We start from the raw sequence: 15,741 nt of genomic DNA on the forward strand, positions 1-15,741 counted from the left end.
GAACCTATTTGCTTTCACTGAAGGGACTATCGTATCCCTAGGAGACATATGAAAATGGGAGAGCAAGCTGCTAGCATGACTAAACAGCAATGCACTAGAGAGGTGACAGGAGAGGAGAATGGAATGAATGGTGAACATACCCATCGGTCCTTGCCTCGAGGCTAACAGGTAGAGAGATTAACAGAACACAATTGATGAACATAGCAATGCAAACAGTAGAGATCTGCCACAGGTGATCAATGAAAGCAAAAGGCAATGTCTGCAATGTTGCATTTAACAAAGAAGATTGCATCGAATAAGATCATTATCAGTATGTATCAGAAACGCATTATCTGTCTATTAGAATAAATAAAAGAACGATGATAAATGATCTAGTAATTACACTTCCTTGCTCTCGCTACTCTTACAATATACTCTTATCTATTGGATTAATAATGTACTAAAATACAACATGCTGCATCTGGTAATGAACTACAACAATCCCTCATATTAATTTCAGGTAAGTGCAGAACTGAGATCAGTAAACCACTGCAACCTGGAAAAAGTGCAATGTCATACTACAATGGATGAGAAATGATCATATTTTCATATCTGCCCCCTCCTTCCTCTGAAACATGAAACATTACATTTTAGGACAGGCAGTGTTTAGGATGTTCCCTGCAAGAGGAGCATGGAGAGAGCAACTTGGTCATGCTGTGTTTCTGTGGGGCTGCCTTTTAATCACAATCTCCCAAACACATGACTGAGGAGGAAATAGGTATTTCATCCTTTGTTTAATAAGTATAATAAGAATAATAAGTATTCACCCCCCTGAGTAAATATACACTACATTACCAAAAGTATGTGGACACCTGGTCGTCAAACATTTCATTCCAAAATCATGGGCATAATGCCACAAGAGCATTAGTGTGGTCGGGCACTGATGTTGGGGGATTAGACCTGGCTCGCAGTCGGCGTTCCAATTCATCCCAAAGGTGTTCGATGGGGTTGAGGTCAGGGCTCTGTGCAGGCCAGTCAAGTTCTTCCACAACGATCTCAACAAACCATTTCTGTATGGACCTCGCTTTGTGCATGGGGGTATTGTCATGCTGAAACAGGAAAGGGCCTTCCCCAAACTGTTGCCACAAAGTTGGAAGCACAGAATCATCTAGAATATCATTGTATGCTGTAGCGTTAAGATTTCCCTTCACTGGAACTAAGGGGCCTAGCCCGAACCATGAAAAACCACCCCAGACCATTATTCCTCCTCCACCAAACTTTAAAGTTGGAACTATGCATTGGGGCAGGTAGCGTTCTCCTGGCATCCACCAAACCCAGATTTTTCAGGAACATTCACTGTATTCTTGGTAAGCACTCCAGTGTAGATTTGGCCTTGTGTTTTAGGTTATTGTTCTGGTGAAAGGTGAATTCCACTCCCATTGTCTGGTGTAAAGCAGACTGAAGCAGGTTTTCCTCCATAATTCTGCCTATGCTTAGCTCCTTCTCGTTTATTTTTATCCTGAAAAACTCCTCAGTCTTTGCCGATGTCAAGCATACCCATAGCATGATGCAGCCCCCACCATTCTTGAAAATAAGGAGGCAGTTACTCAGCGATGTGTTGTGTTGGATATGCCCAAACATAAGGGTTTGCATTTAGGCCAAAAGTATATTCCTTTGCCGTGTTTATTTGCAGTATTACTTTAGTAATAGGATGCATGTTATGGAAAAAATTTATTCTGTATACTTGTATTCTTCTTTTCACTCTGTCATTTAGGTCATTATTGTGGAGTCACTACAATGTTGTTGATCCATCCTCAGTTTTCTCCCATCACAGCCATTGAACTCCGTAGTTGTTTTAAAATCACCAATGTCCTCAGGGTGACATCCCTGAGCAATTTCCTTCCTGTCCTGCAGCTCAGTTCAGAAGGACCACTGTATATTTGATGTGTCTGGGTGGTTTAATACATCATCCACAGCATAATTATTAACTTGACCATGTTTAAAGAGATTCAATGTCTGATTTGTTATTGATACCCATCTACCAATCACTGCCCTTCTTTATGAGGCTTTTAAAAAGCTCCCTGGTCTTTGTAGTTGAATCTTGCCATAGATCACAGGCACATTTGGAAAAGAGACTTAGGTCTCAATATGTCTTCCCTGTCAAAATAAAGGTTAAATAAAAAATCAGTGCTTGAAATGCAATACTCGACTGAGGGACCTTATAGATATGTATGTATGGGGGACAGAGGAATAGAGTAGTCATTCAAAAATCATGTCAATCCATATCATTTCACACAGAGTAAGCCACATTTTACTCCTGAACTAATTTAGAGTTGCCTAAACAAAGTGGGTGAATGCTTATGCAATAACTATATTAAATGTTTATTCATTTGTAAAAATGTGTAGAATTTTCTTTTCACTTTGACATTATGGAGTATTTTGTGTAGATCAATGACAAAAAATCACAATTAAATATATTTCCATCCCACTTTGTAACGCAACAAAATGTGAAGAAATCCAAGAGGGGTGAATACTTATGATACCCACTGTAACTGGCTGTTCAGAGGAGATAGGGAGGTGGTGTTGAGACCTGCTTTGACTACCAATACACTAGCTATACACACAGATGAAATTGCTATGCAATGGCCATATGGAGGTCCATTCAATGAGATTGCATCCATTGCCTCAGGTGTGTGTGTATGTAAAGTGTGTGGCTCTGTCATTTGGACTTTTGGCTTGGTTCTCTGTGCGTGTTATACAGTATACCAAAAGTACTTACTGTGCAATTCTGCTCTATAGTGGAAATTATAGCTTTGAGAATTGTTCCTTTCAGCCTCATTGTTAATCAAATGGGCAACTGAGCTGCACAGGGCAGAACCACTTCAGTAAAGCTGTCGCAATAAGAGGGCAGCGTTCTCCTCCTTCTGACGACTTTCATCCACAATACTATTCATGGAGGGCTCAACCTCCCAGCACCCAGGTCCCCAGGCCACTGTAATAGGCCAATTCCTCTCATTAATCCCACTCAAAGAGCATACAAATGTTTGAACATAAAAAAGTGGTGCCTGCATTCATTATTAAAAAAAACATTTCACAACATTTTTTCTTCTCCGACCCTGAAATCCTGAAATTAATTAAATGGAATATGTGAAACGGGGATGTTCAGTAGTTTCCCAGAGGGCTCTCTGTGATGATTCTTCTCTCTGCCGTCTGCCTGTGGTGGGAGTGTGTATGGATGGTGTGGTAGAGGGACAGTACTCACCCCCTCACTGTTCTGGCCAGTCTTAGCCAGCATCTCCTGCAGGGCCCGCACAGAGAGAGACTGCTCCAGCACAAAGTTACAGATGCACAGGTCTGGAGGGACATACTGGAAGAGACAGAGGGAGGGAAATCAGGTTTAGGGTTGTATGCAGCAGAGAATTGGCAATTACAAGTGAGGATTTCAAACCATGTTGAAAAGGCTCAATATAAAATGTAGATTAAATAGAAACCCAGAAAAGGTTTTTGATTGGTCACTAGAGATGCCTGGTCCTCAGATTGGTTAGTCACAGATTGTGACTGAGTGTGTTGTTCTCGACTCAGCACATTTTGTCCATTACATCCATGACTAATAATCATAACAACCATCAATCACAAATGCCGGAGGTTGATTGCATTTGAAAACCATTTTAGATGACTGTTCCACATTCCCTCAGCACTGCAGAGTGAAAGAAACACAATAACACAGATGTCTTTGAAAACATTAAATCAATCTTATTTGATAGGGAAAAGCCTACAGTCATTTATCTCTATTGTGTCTCCTAAAACAGTTGTGAATGTCTGTGTAACTTGAGTCAGCCCACCTGCTCTACAAGATGCAACTTTTGAACAAATGTTATGAATGGTAAAGTTTATCCTTGACTAATTCTACCATGGAAAGCTTCAGTTACTGATAAAACGAATACTTATGAACTGACTGGGGGCCCAAATTCGTAATTCTATATTATTACAGCAAATGCCTATAGTATCGGTGTATGTGGATCTTGTAGAACATGGTGCTTGCAACGCCAGGGTTGTGGGTTCGATTCCTACGGGGGACCAATACGAAATAAATATGATAATGTAGGCACTCACTACTGTAAGTCGCTCTGGGTAAGAGCGTCTGCTAAATTACTAAAACGTAAAATCTTGGCTGGACTTGGAAAGAGAGCATGAATCTGTGAGACCACGAGAGTGGAGCACCCATCCCTTCTTCATACAGGGCAGCAGTCTGGCAGAGAGGGAGATACTTAGGGACCTGCAACGCTACAAGATAGATGACACACAGTAAACACACACTGTCCTCCTTTATAAGTAGCAACATGTCAAACTTGGCTAAATTGGTTCACCTTGTTACAGGTAAATCTAACTTTAAATCGGAACTTCAGCCAACCTATTTCTACTCTGCTGTGAGCCTATCTGCTAAGTTAATATGTGAAATAATCTAAAGCTGTATCGATGCAGCTATCCATTCTCTAGACATTTTAATTATGCACATTTAAATCATGGTGGAGTATAGATCCAGAGAGCTTGACCACCAGTGGCAGGACAGTGGAGTTACACCAGTAAAACAGACATTATGTGATTTGTAGTGACACATGCCAATGTATCGGAAGCCAGTGTCTCTCTTAAGACAGCCTCAAGGAACAGCTTCAGAGATGTCAAAATGATGTCAAAGTGGCTTACAGTAATGTACTCTGACTTAATGACCTTAATGACCTATCATTACTAAGGGCATTTTGAGAATTGTTTTCACTGTCTTTAGTCAAAACACACACATACACTATGCGCACACATGCACCCATCCACTCACACAACCTTGAGTTACAGCCACAGCAGCACAAACACTGTAAAAGCCCTGCATCCATTTGATCCGCACCCTACTAGAGGACTCTGTGCCAGTTGTTTTTATTTGATTAGATTTGATTTCCTCTCCTGTTCCACTCTTTCTTGGCATGCTGTTAGGGAAACGCAATAGAGGGTAGCAGGGAGGAATCTGTGTTGGGGCGCTGGGGGCGTAGGTCTGTGTGTCCTCAATCTGAGAGGGCATATCATGAAGACAGCTTTAGGGCTGCTTGCCTACACACGGCTCTTTGGTTTATGGCTCATGCTGTGGGAGGGGAGCAGTTAGACCAATGGATCACATATCCCATCTTCTCTAGGGAGGAGGTCCAAAGGGTTACATACCACTTTCACTTTGATTACCCCAAGAGATGACCTCTCAATGTAGCTCCTTCATGTTCACCATAATGGCAGAGTACATACTGTGCATTAGTTCAGAAACCTAGAAGTAGTTGGCTATATCAACATCTTATCTAACAGATAATTGGCCATCGCATTAGGTAAACATTTACCTTACAGTAGCTGTACATTGTTGATTCTATGATGGGTGCTTCAGCTTTCTGGTGATCCTACCATACGATAGCTGACAGGGAAGAGCAGCTAGCCATAAATCAACATCAACTGCTTCTTCATTAGCTGATTGATGTCACATTTAAACATGCATCATTTAAATCAACATCCTTCTTGCCTTGTGTCTGTCTCCCTGCACTGTAAAAAAAAGAAAAAATATGTTGATTCAACGTACAATTGTAAGGCAACCAGCTGCAATGGGATTGTGAGTTTGCTCAACAAAAATTTGTGTGTTATTATTATTTTATAGCAAACTCACAATCCTATTGCAGCTGGTTGCCTTACAATTGTACGCTGAATCAACATACACTACCAGTCAAAAGTTTGGACACACCAACTCATTCAAGGGTTTTTCTTTATTTTTACAATTTTGTACATTGTAGAATAATAGTGAAGACATCAAAACTATGAAATAACATATATGGAATCATGTAGTAACCAAAGAAGTGTTAAACAAATCCAAATATATTTTATAATAGCCACCCTTTGGCTTGATGACAGCTTTGCACACTCTTGGCATTCTGTCAACCAGCTTCATGAGATAGTCACCTGGAATGCATTTCAATTAACAGGTGTGCCTTCTTAAAAGTTAATTTGTGGAATTTCTTTCCTTCTTAATGCGTTTGAGCCAATCAGTTGTGTTGTGAAAAGGTAGGGGAGGTATACAGAAGATAGCCCTATTTGATAAAAGACCAAGTCCATATTATGGCAAGAATAGCTCAAATAAGCAAAAAGAAACGACAGTCCATCATTACGTTAAGACATGAAGGTCAGTCAATATGGAACATTTCAACTACTTTGAAACCATCAAGCGCTATGATGAAACTGGCTCTCATGAGGACCGCCACAGGAATGGAAGACCCAGAGTTACCTCTGCTGCAGAGGATAAGTTCATTAGAGTTACCAGCCTCAGAAATTGAAGCCCAAATAAATGCTTCACAGAGTTCAAGTCACAGACACATCTCAACATCAACTGTTCAGAGGGGACTGTGTGAATCAGGCCTTCATGGTCGAATTGCTGCAAAGAAACCACTACTAAATGACACCAATAAGAAGAAGAGACCTGCTTGGGCCAAGAAACACGAGCAATGGACATTAGACCGGTGGAAATTTGTCAAAATTTGAGATTTTTGGTTCCAACCGCCGTGTCTTTGTGAGATGCGGTGTGGGTGAACGGATGATCTCCGCATGTGTAGTTCCCACCGTAAAGCATGGAGGAGGAGGTGTTATGGTGTGGGGGTGCATTGCTGGTGACACTGTCTGTGATTTATTTAGAATTCACACTTAACCAGCATGGCTACCACAGCATTCTGCAGCAATACGCCATCCCATCTGGTTTGGGCTTAGTGGGTCTATCATTTGTTTTTCAACAGGACAATGACCCAACACACCTCCAGGCTGTGTAAAGGCTATTTTACCAAGAAAGGGAGTGATGGAGTGCTGCATCAGATGACCTGGCCTCCACAATCCCCCAACCTCAACCCAATTGAGCTGGTTTGGGATGAGTCGGACGGCAGAGTGAAGGAAAAGCAGCCAACAAGTGCTCAGCATATGTGGGAACTCCTTCAAGACTGTTGGAAAAGCATTCAAGGTGAAGCTGGTTGAGAGAATGCCAAGAGTGTGCAAAGCTGTCATAAAGGCAAAGGGTGTCTATTTGAAGAATCTCAAATATAAAATATATTTGGATTTGTTTAACACTTTTTTGGTTACTACATGATTCCACATGTGTTATTTCATAGTTTTGATGTCTTCACTATTATTCTACAACATAGAAAATAGTACAAATAAAGAAAAACCCTTGAATGAGTAGGTGTGTCCAAACTTTTTACTGGTACTGTATATATATTTTTTACAGTGGGTCCCTACACTCCACAAGCCGATCTGACTGATCACAAGGGAGGGGACATCAAAGGCAATCCTCTCATTCTGCTCTTAGATTGTGGTTGTACACTCTTAGAAAAAAAGGTGCTAAGTAGAACCATACAGGATTCTTCGGTTTGTCCCCATAAGGGAACCCTCTATGTAGGGTTCTTCAAAGAACCCCCTCTGTATGTTTATACCTAGAACCCTCTATGAAGGGTTCTGCCTAGAACCCTCTATGAAAGGTTATACCAAGAACCATTTTATTGTTGGAGGGTTCTTCCTAGAACCCAGCCAAATTTGCCTTTAACTTTTTATTATTTATGACAATACATTACATATATCAAAAGGCCTTTCTTCAAGGGCCTAGTTACACCCTAACACAGTGGTGTTAGGAATCTCCTAGTTTACAGGCCACATCAGGCCTGCAAGTCACATTATGCTGGCTTGCAAAGTGATGTGTAATTCCTATTGGAATCCAGCCAGAGTTAGGTTATCCAACAAGTAGAATTGTTAATCACCCGCAACCTGCATTCAGAATGAATGCCAGGGTAGGGAATATTGAATAGTGAGACTACCTCAATCATCTAAACTGGAACAACTATCTCAGTAACGGATGCAATAAATGCAATTACTAACAGATTGGATTAGTTAAAAAATCTGTCTGTTATTTATCTTTGTGTAGATTAAAGAATAATCAACCAATCAATGTACATGCAAAAACACAGATATTACAGTAAAAACAAACAATTCTGAAATTCTCCCTGTAATAGTGCATGCTGGGAAATATTATATATTGGTCTTATGTAGAACCCTTCATGCCTTCCAAATAATCCTGCTTGCCTTCCAAAGAATCATCAAAGAACCGTTCTTAGGATGTTAAAGGTTCTAGGTAGAACCCTTTGCCTTACAAAGAACCCTTGTCTTCCAAAAAAACGGTTCTTCTGTTCAAAACGGTTCTTGGTAAAACCCTATCCCTCCGCAAAGAACCCTTTTGGACCCTTTCTTCTAAAAGTGTTGTGGTAGTTAGTTGAGTCGTTCTTTCCCCTTCCCTATCTCTGGTCCTGTCCCTGGGGGATGATGACATTTCATACACCAAGCAATTAAGAAAAAGTGGCAGACAGGGAGCGCATCCATTACAACTGTCTAGTGTAATTACCATCTGATCTGGGATGGAAGCATCCAGACCCTCCTACTGCCTCTCCTTCCATCCCTAGGTGAGTGCTGTGGGGTGGGGGTGAAGAGGGGGAATATTGTAGCTAATTTTTTATTTTATTTTATTTCACCTTTATTTAACCAGGTAAGCCAGTTGAGAACAAGTTGTCATTTACAACTGTGACCTGGCCAAGATAAAGCAAAGCAGTGCGATAAAAACAACAACACAGAGTTACATATGGGGTAAACAAAACATAAAGTCAAAAATACAACAGAAAATATATATACAGTGTGTGCCAATGTAGTAAGTTATGGAGGTAAGGCAATAAATAGGCCATAGTGCAAAATAGTTACAATTTCGTATAATACTGGAATGATAGATGTGCAAAAGATTATGTGCAAATAGAGATACTGGGGTGAAAATTAGCAAAATAAATAACAATATGGGGATGAGGTAGTTGGGTGGGCTAATTTCAGAAAGGCTGTGTACAGGTGCAGTGATTGGTAAGGTGCTCTGACAACTGACGCTTAAAGTTAGTGAGGGAGATAAGAGTCTCCAGCTTCAGAGATTTTTGCAGTTCGTTCCAGTCATTGGCAGCAGAGAACTGGAAGGAATGGCGGCCAAAAGAGGTGTTGGCTTTGGGGATGACCAGTGAGATATACCTGCTGGAGCGCAGACTACAGGTGGGAGTTGCTATGGTGACCAGTGAGCTAAGATAAGACAGGGATTTGCCTAGCAGTGATTTATAGATGACCTGGAGCCAGTGGGTTTGGCGACGAATATGTAGTGAGGGCCAGCCAACAAGAGCGTACAGGTCACAATGGTGGGTAGTACATGAGGCTTTGGTGACAAAACGGATGGCACTGTGATAGACTACATCCAATTTGCTGAGTAGGGTGTTGGAGGCTATTTTGTAAATGACATCGCCGAAGTCAAGGATCGGTAGGATAGTCAGTTTTACGAGGGCATGTTTGGCAGCATGAGTGAAGGAGGCTTTGTTGCGAAATAGGAAGCCGATTCTAGATTTAACTTTTGATTGGAGATGCTTAATGTGAGTCTGGAAGGAGAGTTTACAGTCTAACCAGACACCTAGGTATTTGTAATTGTCCACATACTCTAGGTCAGACCCGTCGAGAGTAGTGATTCTAGTCGGGTGGGCGGGTGCAAGCAGCGTTCGATTGAAGAGCATGCATTTAGTTTTACTAGTGTTTAAGAGCAGTTGGAGGCTACGGAAGGAGTGTTGTATGGCATTGAAGCTCGTTTGGAGGTTTGTTAACACAGTGTCCAATGAAGGGCCAGATGTATACAAAATGGTGTCGTCCGCATAGAGGTGGATCCGAGCGTCACCAGCAGCAAGAGCGACATCATTGATATACACAGAGAATAGAGTCTGCCCGAGAATTGAACCCTGTGGCACGCCCATAGAGACGGCCAGAGGTCCAGACAACAGGCCCTCCGATTTGACACATTGAACTGTATCTGAGAAGTAGTTGGTGAACCAGGCGAGGCAGTCATTAGAGAAACCAAGGCTATTTAGTCTGCCAATAAGAATGCGGTGGTTGACAGAGTCGAAAGCCTTGGCCAGGTCGATGAAGACGGCTGCGCAGTACTGTCTTTTATCGATTGCGTTTATAATATCGTTTAGGACCTTGAGCGTGACTGTGGTGCACCCATGACTAGCTCGGAAACCGGATTGCATAGCGGAGAAGGTACGGTGGGATTCGAAATGGTCGGTGATCTGTTTGTTAACTTGGCTTTCAAATACTTTCGAAAGGCAGGGCAGGATGGATATAGGTCTATAACAGTTAGGATCTAGAGTGTCACCCCCTTTGAAGAGGAGGATGACCGCGGCAGCTTTCCAATCTCTGTGGATCTCAGACGTTACGAAAGAGAGGTTGAACAGGCTAGTAATAGGGGTTGTGACAATTTCGGCGGCTAATTTTAGAAAGAAAGGGTCCAGATTGTCTAGCCCAGCTGATTTTTAGGGGTCCAGATTTTTTAGCTCTTTCAGAACATCAGCTGTCTGAATTTGTGTGAAGGAGAAACGGGGGGGGGGGGCATGGGCAAGTTGCAGCGGAGGGTGCAGAGCTGGTGGCCGGGGTAGTGGTAGCCAGGTGGAAAGCATGGCCAGCTGTAGCAAAATGCTTGTTGAAATTCTCGATTATTGTAGATATATCGGTGGTGACAGTGTTTCCTAGCCTCAGTGCAGTGGGCAGTTGGGAGGAGGTGCTCTTATTTTCCATGGACTTTACAGTGTCCCAAAACTTTTTTGCTAAGCAGTGCATGCATAAATCACTATCACTCCACATTCTTTCTCTCTCTCTTATGTTCTCGGTGTCTGTGTCTCTGTCTCTGCATCAATGTAACTGGCTTCCCAGCCACGCTGAAATTAATCGGAGACAATGTTAAAGGTAGACACAGTGATAGGACATAGATTCAGAAAGTAAACAGCATAGTGGGTCAATTTCCGCAACAACTAAACGCTTTGAAGCGCAAGGCCCAACTTCTCCGCTGTTTTGGTCCCGTGGCTACCACGCTGTACATAGAGTGAAGTGAACCCGCATGCGCAGATACTGTGTGTGACCGTGTCAGAGCGAAGTGTTGCATCTCGCTTCTCTCAATATCTCTGCTGCTGCTCGTGGCAACGTCATTTTGCTGAGTCTACCTTTAATGGATTCTGATCAAAAGAACAATCAATACTGAAAAATCATGCCAGGTTACAGTGACAGAGGGATGGGAAATTGGAAGCGCTGATGAGGGTGACAACAACTGGCTTCACTGTGAAATATTGTCACTTGGACAGCTGCAATGCTTTAAAGTGCAATATTGCTATGCTTTCTATAGAACTGGGTGGTGCTTTTTTCCCAAGTATATTCCAAAACTACAAGCAAGCGAAATTGACAAATGAAACCAATAGGCTTTGAAATAGTAAGAATTGTCACGTGTTGTAACTAATTTAGGAGAGACTGACATCACATGTGAAAAATGCTGATTTTGTTTTTAGAACAATTAAGCCTTGCTCAATCCATCCATATAATACTTGCAGTGATTTTGCACTTAGTTGCACAAACCACAAATGCATTAGCACTGACAAAGCACCAGGCTGTATTATAACATTGAGCAATTATAGCAAACAACCACAGTTTGTTTATGAACTAATCAAGAAAAACCGCATGGTCTAATTTCTCCAAATTGAGCATTATCATAAAACTGGAGGCCTGCTGAGATGTATAATCAGGAAAAATATATATAATAATTGTTGCATCACGTATAATCGGGTGACTGTGATTGGTTCCTGTTTCAATAACATTTTTGGAGACAATCAGCATTGTGTAGACCCTGATTACGTTAAGACCCTGGTTACGTAAAGACCCTGGTAACCTGTTTAGATCCTGGTTACGTGTACACTCTGGTTACGTGAAGACCCTGGTTACTTGAAGACCCTGGTTACTTGAAGACCCTGGTTACGTGTGTAGACCCTGATTACGTGTACACTCTGGTTACGTGAAGACCCAGGTTACGTGTATATGGACTTCTGAACTCAGTGAACATGTGGTTAACATGAAGCTGCGCTGAGTCCTGTCATTCTCTCATCCCACTCACTGGGCTCTATAGAGAACACCTTGGAAGACCTCATCTCAGACTCAAATGCACCCTTTCTCACAACATTATCATCTACACTCAACTGTAGGAGAATCAGGCACTCTGAAAAGATAAGGGCGATGATTCTACATTCAAGATGTTAGTTCCGATAGGAAATACTTTATTATATCTTAGAGTTAGAGCCACGCTGAAATGCTGTCTCATGTTTTCTTGCATAAGCTTTCAGTTTGAGAGAAACAAACAGCGAATAACGTGACATCCCTACTCCTCTCCACAGTATGACATTTCTATGTGCCTACCTTTGCCTCTGATGTGGGTTCCAGGTAGCACAGTCGATTGCCGAGCCCCTCTGCGGTCAGGCAGAACTTGCGATTCTCCTTGTGGATGCAGGCGACACACTGGAGCACCACTTCATCATCCTGTCAAGACAAAATCGAGGTTTTAAGAGTGAGAGGAGATGGACAGAAAAAAAAACACTACCCTCAACAGGAGCCCATCAACCACCTTTTAAGAGGGGGAGATTCTTCACTGTGACTCTACACTCTTAGAAGAAAAGGTGCTATCTAGAACCAAAAAGGCTTCTTTGGCAGTCCCCATAGTAGAACCCTTTGAAGAACCTATTTTGGTTCCAGGTAGAACACTTTTGGGTTCCATGTAGAACCCTTTACACAGATGGTTCTACATAGAACCCAAAATAGTTCTACATGGAACCAAATAGGGTTCTACCTGGAACCAAAAAGGGTTATCCTATGAGGACAGCCGCAGAACCCTTTTGGAACCCTTTTTTCTAAGAGTGTGTTCTGGAAACAGGGGATTCATCTACCCAGACACTGGATGGGTAGAAAAAATGAATAAATCAAATCAAATCAAATCAAATCAAATCAAATTTTATTGGTCACATGCGCCGAATACAACAGGTGCAGACATTACAGTGAAATGCTTACTTACAGCCCTTAACCAACAGTGCATTTATTTTAAACAAAAAAAGTAAGAATAAAACAACAACAAAAAAAGTGTTGAGAAAAAAAGAGCAGAAGTAAAATAAAGTGACAGTAGGGAGGCTATATATACAGTAAAATAAAGTGACAGTAGGGAGGCTATATATACAGGGGGGTACCGTTGCAGAGTCAATGTGCGGGGGCACCGGCTAGTTGAGGTAGTTGAGGTAATATGTACATGTGGGTAGAGTTAAAGTGACTATGCATAAATACTTAACAGAGTAGCAGCAGCGTAAAAAGGATGGGGTGGGGGGCAGTGCAAATAGTCCGGGTAGCCATGATTAGCTGTTCAGGAGTCTTATGGCTTGGGGGTAGAAGCTGTTGAGAAGTATTTTGGACCTAGACTTGGCACTCCGGTACCGCTTGCCGTGCGGTAGCAGAGAGAACAGTCTATGACTAGGGTGGCTGGAGTCTTTGACAATTTTGAGGGCCTTCCTCTGACACCGCCTGGTATAGAGGTCCTGGATGGCAGGGAGCTTTGCCCCAGTGATGTACTGGGCCGTACGCACTACCCTCTGTAGTGCCTTGCGGTCAGAGGCCAAGCAGTTGCCATACCAGGCGGTGATGCAACCAGTCAGGATGCTCTCGATGGTGCAGCTGTAGAATTTTTTGAGGATCTGAGGACCCATGCCAAATCTTTTTAGTCTCCTGAGGGGGAATAGGCTTTGTCGTGCCCTCTTCACGACTGTCTTGGTGTGTTTGGACCATGATAGTTCGTTGGTGAATAAATGACATCATTGCGGAATAATTTGACATAATTGCGGAATATTACATTTAATGTACTGCTGGTTTAAGATTCAGGCTTCACCATCTTTTCTCAAGTACCATATTTTCCAGCAGCAACATAGGTACCTTGAAAATGTTAAAGAAAAATGGTAGGGTGTGATTTCTAGTATTTACGTCTTAATTAAGCCTTGACACACCATGCAGAACCGGAGAACAAGGTGACACAAATGCTAAAGAAAAGGACAATACTAAAATGACTAACACATTTCTCTATGTGGGCTCACTATTTCGGGCTGTTGATGCGGGCAGTCTTCTGCTAATGTGATGATCGAACACAAATTATCCATTGAGGATCCCTTTAAGTCTGCCGAACATCCTTTAGGCTATTTACGCTATTTAAAATGCCTTCAGAAAGCATTCACACCTCTTGACTTTTTCCACATTTTGGTGTGTTACAGCCTGAATTTAAAATTGATTAAATTGAGATTGTTGGTCAGTGGCCAAAAAAACAAAAAAACTGATATTGAATATCCCTTTGAGCATGGTGAAGTTATTAATTACACTTCGGATGGTGTATGAATAAACCCAGTCACTACAAAGATAGAGGCGTCCTTCCTAACTCAGTTTCCGGAGAGGAAGGAAACCGCTCAGGGATTTCACCATGAGGCCAATGGTGACTTTAAAACAGTTACAGAGTTGAATGGCTGTGATAGGAGAAAACTGAGGATGGATCAACAGCATTGTAGTTACTCCACAATACTAACCTAATTGACAAAATAAAACTATTCCAAAACATGTATCCTGTTTGCAACAAGGCACTAAAGTAATACTGCTAAAAACGTGGGAAAGCAATATACTTTTTGTCCTGAATACAAAGAGCCCCACCTGTTTATTTAAAAAAATATTTTTAAAAGTTGGCCTGTTTTGCATGTTATTCTGGCATTCATTTGTGTCACATGTCAGTTTGCAAACAATGTAAAAAAATAAAATAATCAAAGGTCATTGGCTACAGATAAAATGATGTAAAATCACTTTATATCTACCGTAATTTTGATTGGACTGATCATGTCAACATCATACTGTCCTTTCAAAATCTTAGCTAGCTAGCTAGACAAGCAGTCATCATCATGAATCACATCGACAATCTACTGGCAAATCCTTTTCAATCCATGTCATATGAAGTTAATTATAGATACAATTTATCTGTGCTCATTGGCCATTGGACATAAACATTAGACAGCAAGTCGGAAAATGAGTGGTTTGGAAGGAATCAGTGCAGTGTCTGGCTAACTGCGAGCATTGCAAAGCAATCACTATTTTGCTACTCCTGCCTGCTCTTCGGTGGAGAGGGTGTGTGGTCCAAGTTTGGGTTTACGGATTTAAAACATCTGTTAGAAAGAGTCTCTTTTCAAAGCTTAAAAGGATAAACATTCACACGCCACACCATGGGCCAGAAAAGGTTAAATACATTGGCCATGCTGTCAATCCAGCATGACTTTATCCAGAGAATGCCAGACTTTAATGACAAAGTTTGATGACAACGTTTTCCCACAAGAAGGACCTTCCTGTTTAAGTAAGCACAACAATGGTGAGTCCAAAAATATTTATTGTATGCTGCTGAATAAATGATGTAATATGCCAGGATATGTATACTGTAGCTAAGAAAGTAATACTAAGTGTCCGTTGTGTAGTAAGCTGTATTTTATTTTCAACAAATTTGCAAAAATTTCTAAAAACATGTATTCACTTTCTCATTATGGGGTATTGTGTGAAAATGTTGTTAGAATAAGGCTGTAACGTAACAAAATGTGGAAAAGGGGAAGACGTCTGAATACTTTCCAAATGCATTGTGTAGATGGGTGAGGAAAAAAATCAATTTAATCCATTTTGAATTCAGGCTGTAACACAATAAAATGTGGAATAAGTCAAGGGGTATGAATACTTTCTGAAGGTACTAGTACAAATTAGGCTAAAGTAATTGATTGGAGA

At 41.5% G+C, this 15,741-nt stretch overlaps 1 protein-coding gene across 1 annotated transcript in view; it reads right to left on the reverse strand.

Moving 5' to 3' along the window:
- Nucleotides 1-15,741, reverse strand: part of LOC121539250 (ryanodine receptor 3) — a 144,213-nt gene that overhangs the window by 86,423 nt on the left and 42,049 nt on the right. The window contains exons 2-3 of the mRNA XM_041847602.2: nt 12,328-12,447; nt 3,242-3,346 (exon numbers count right to left, since the gene is read on the reverse strand). Coding sequence (XP_041703536.2) covers nt 3,242-3,346; nt 12,328-12,447 — 225 coding nt within the window. The remainder of the gene's footprint in view (nt 1-3,241; nt 3,347-12,327; nt 12,448-15,741) is intronic.

The sequence above is a fragment of the Coregonus clupeaformis genome, chromosome 25, assembly GCF_020615455.1.
Source record: "Coregonus clupeaformis isolate EN_2021a chromosome 25, ASM2061545v1, whole genome shotgun sequence".
Lineage (NCBI taxonomy): Eukaryota > Metazoa > Chordata > Actinopteri > Salmoniformes > Salmonidae > Coregonus > Coregonus clupeaformis.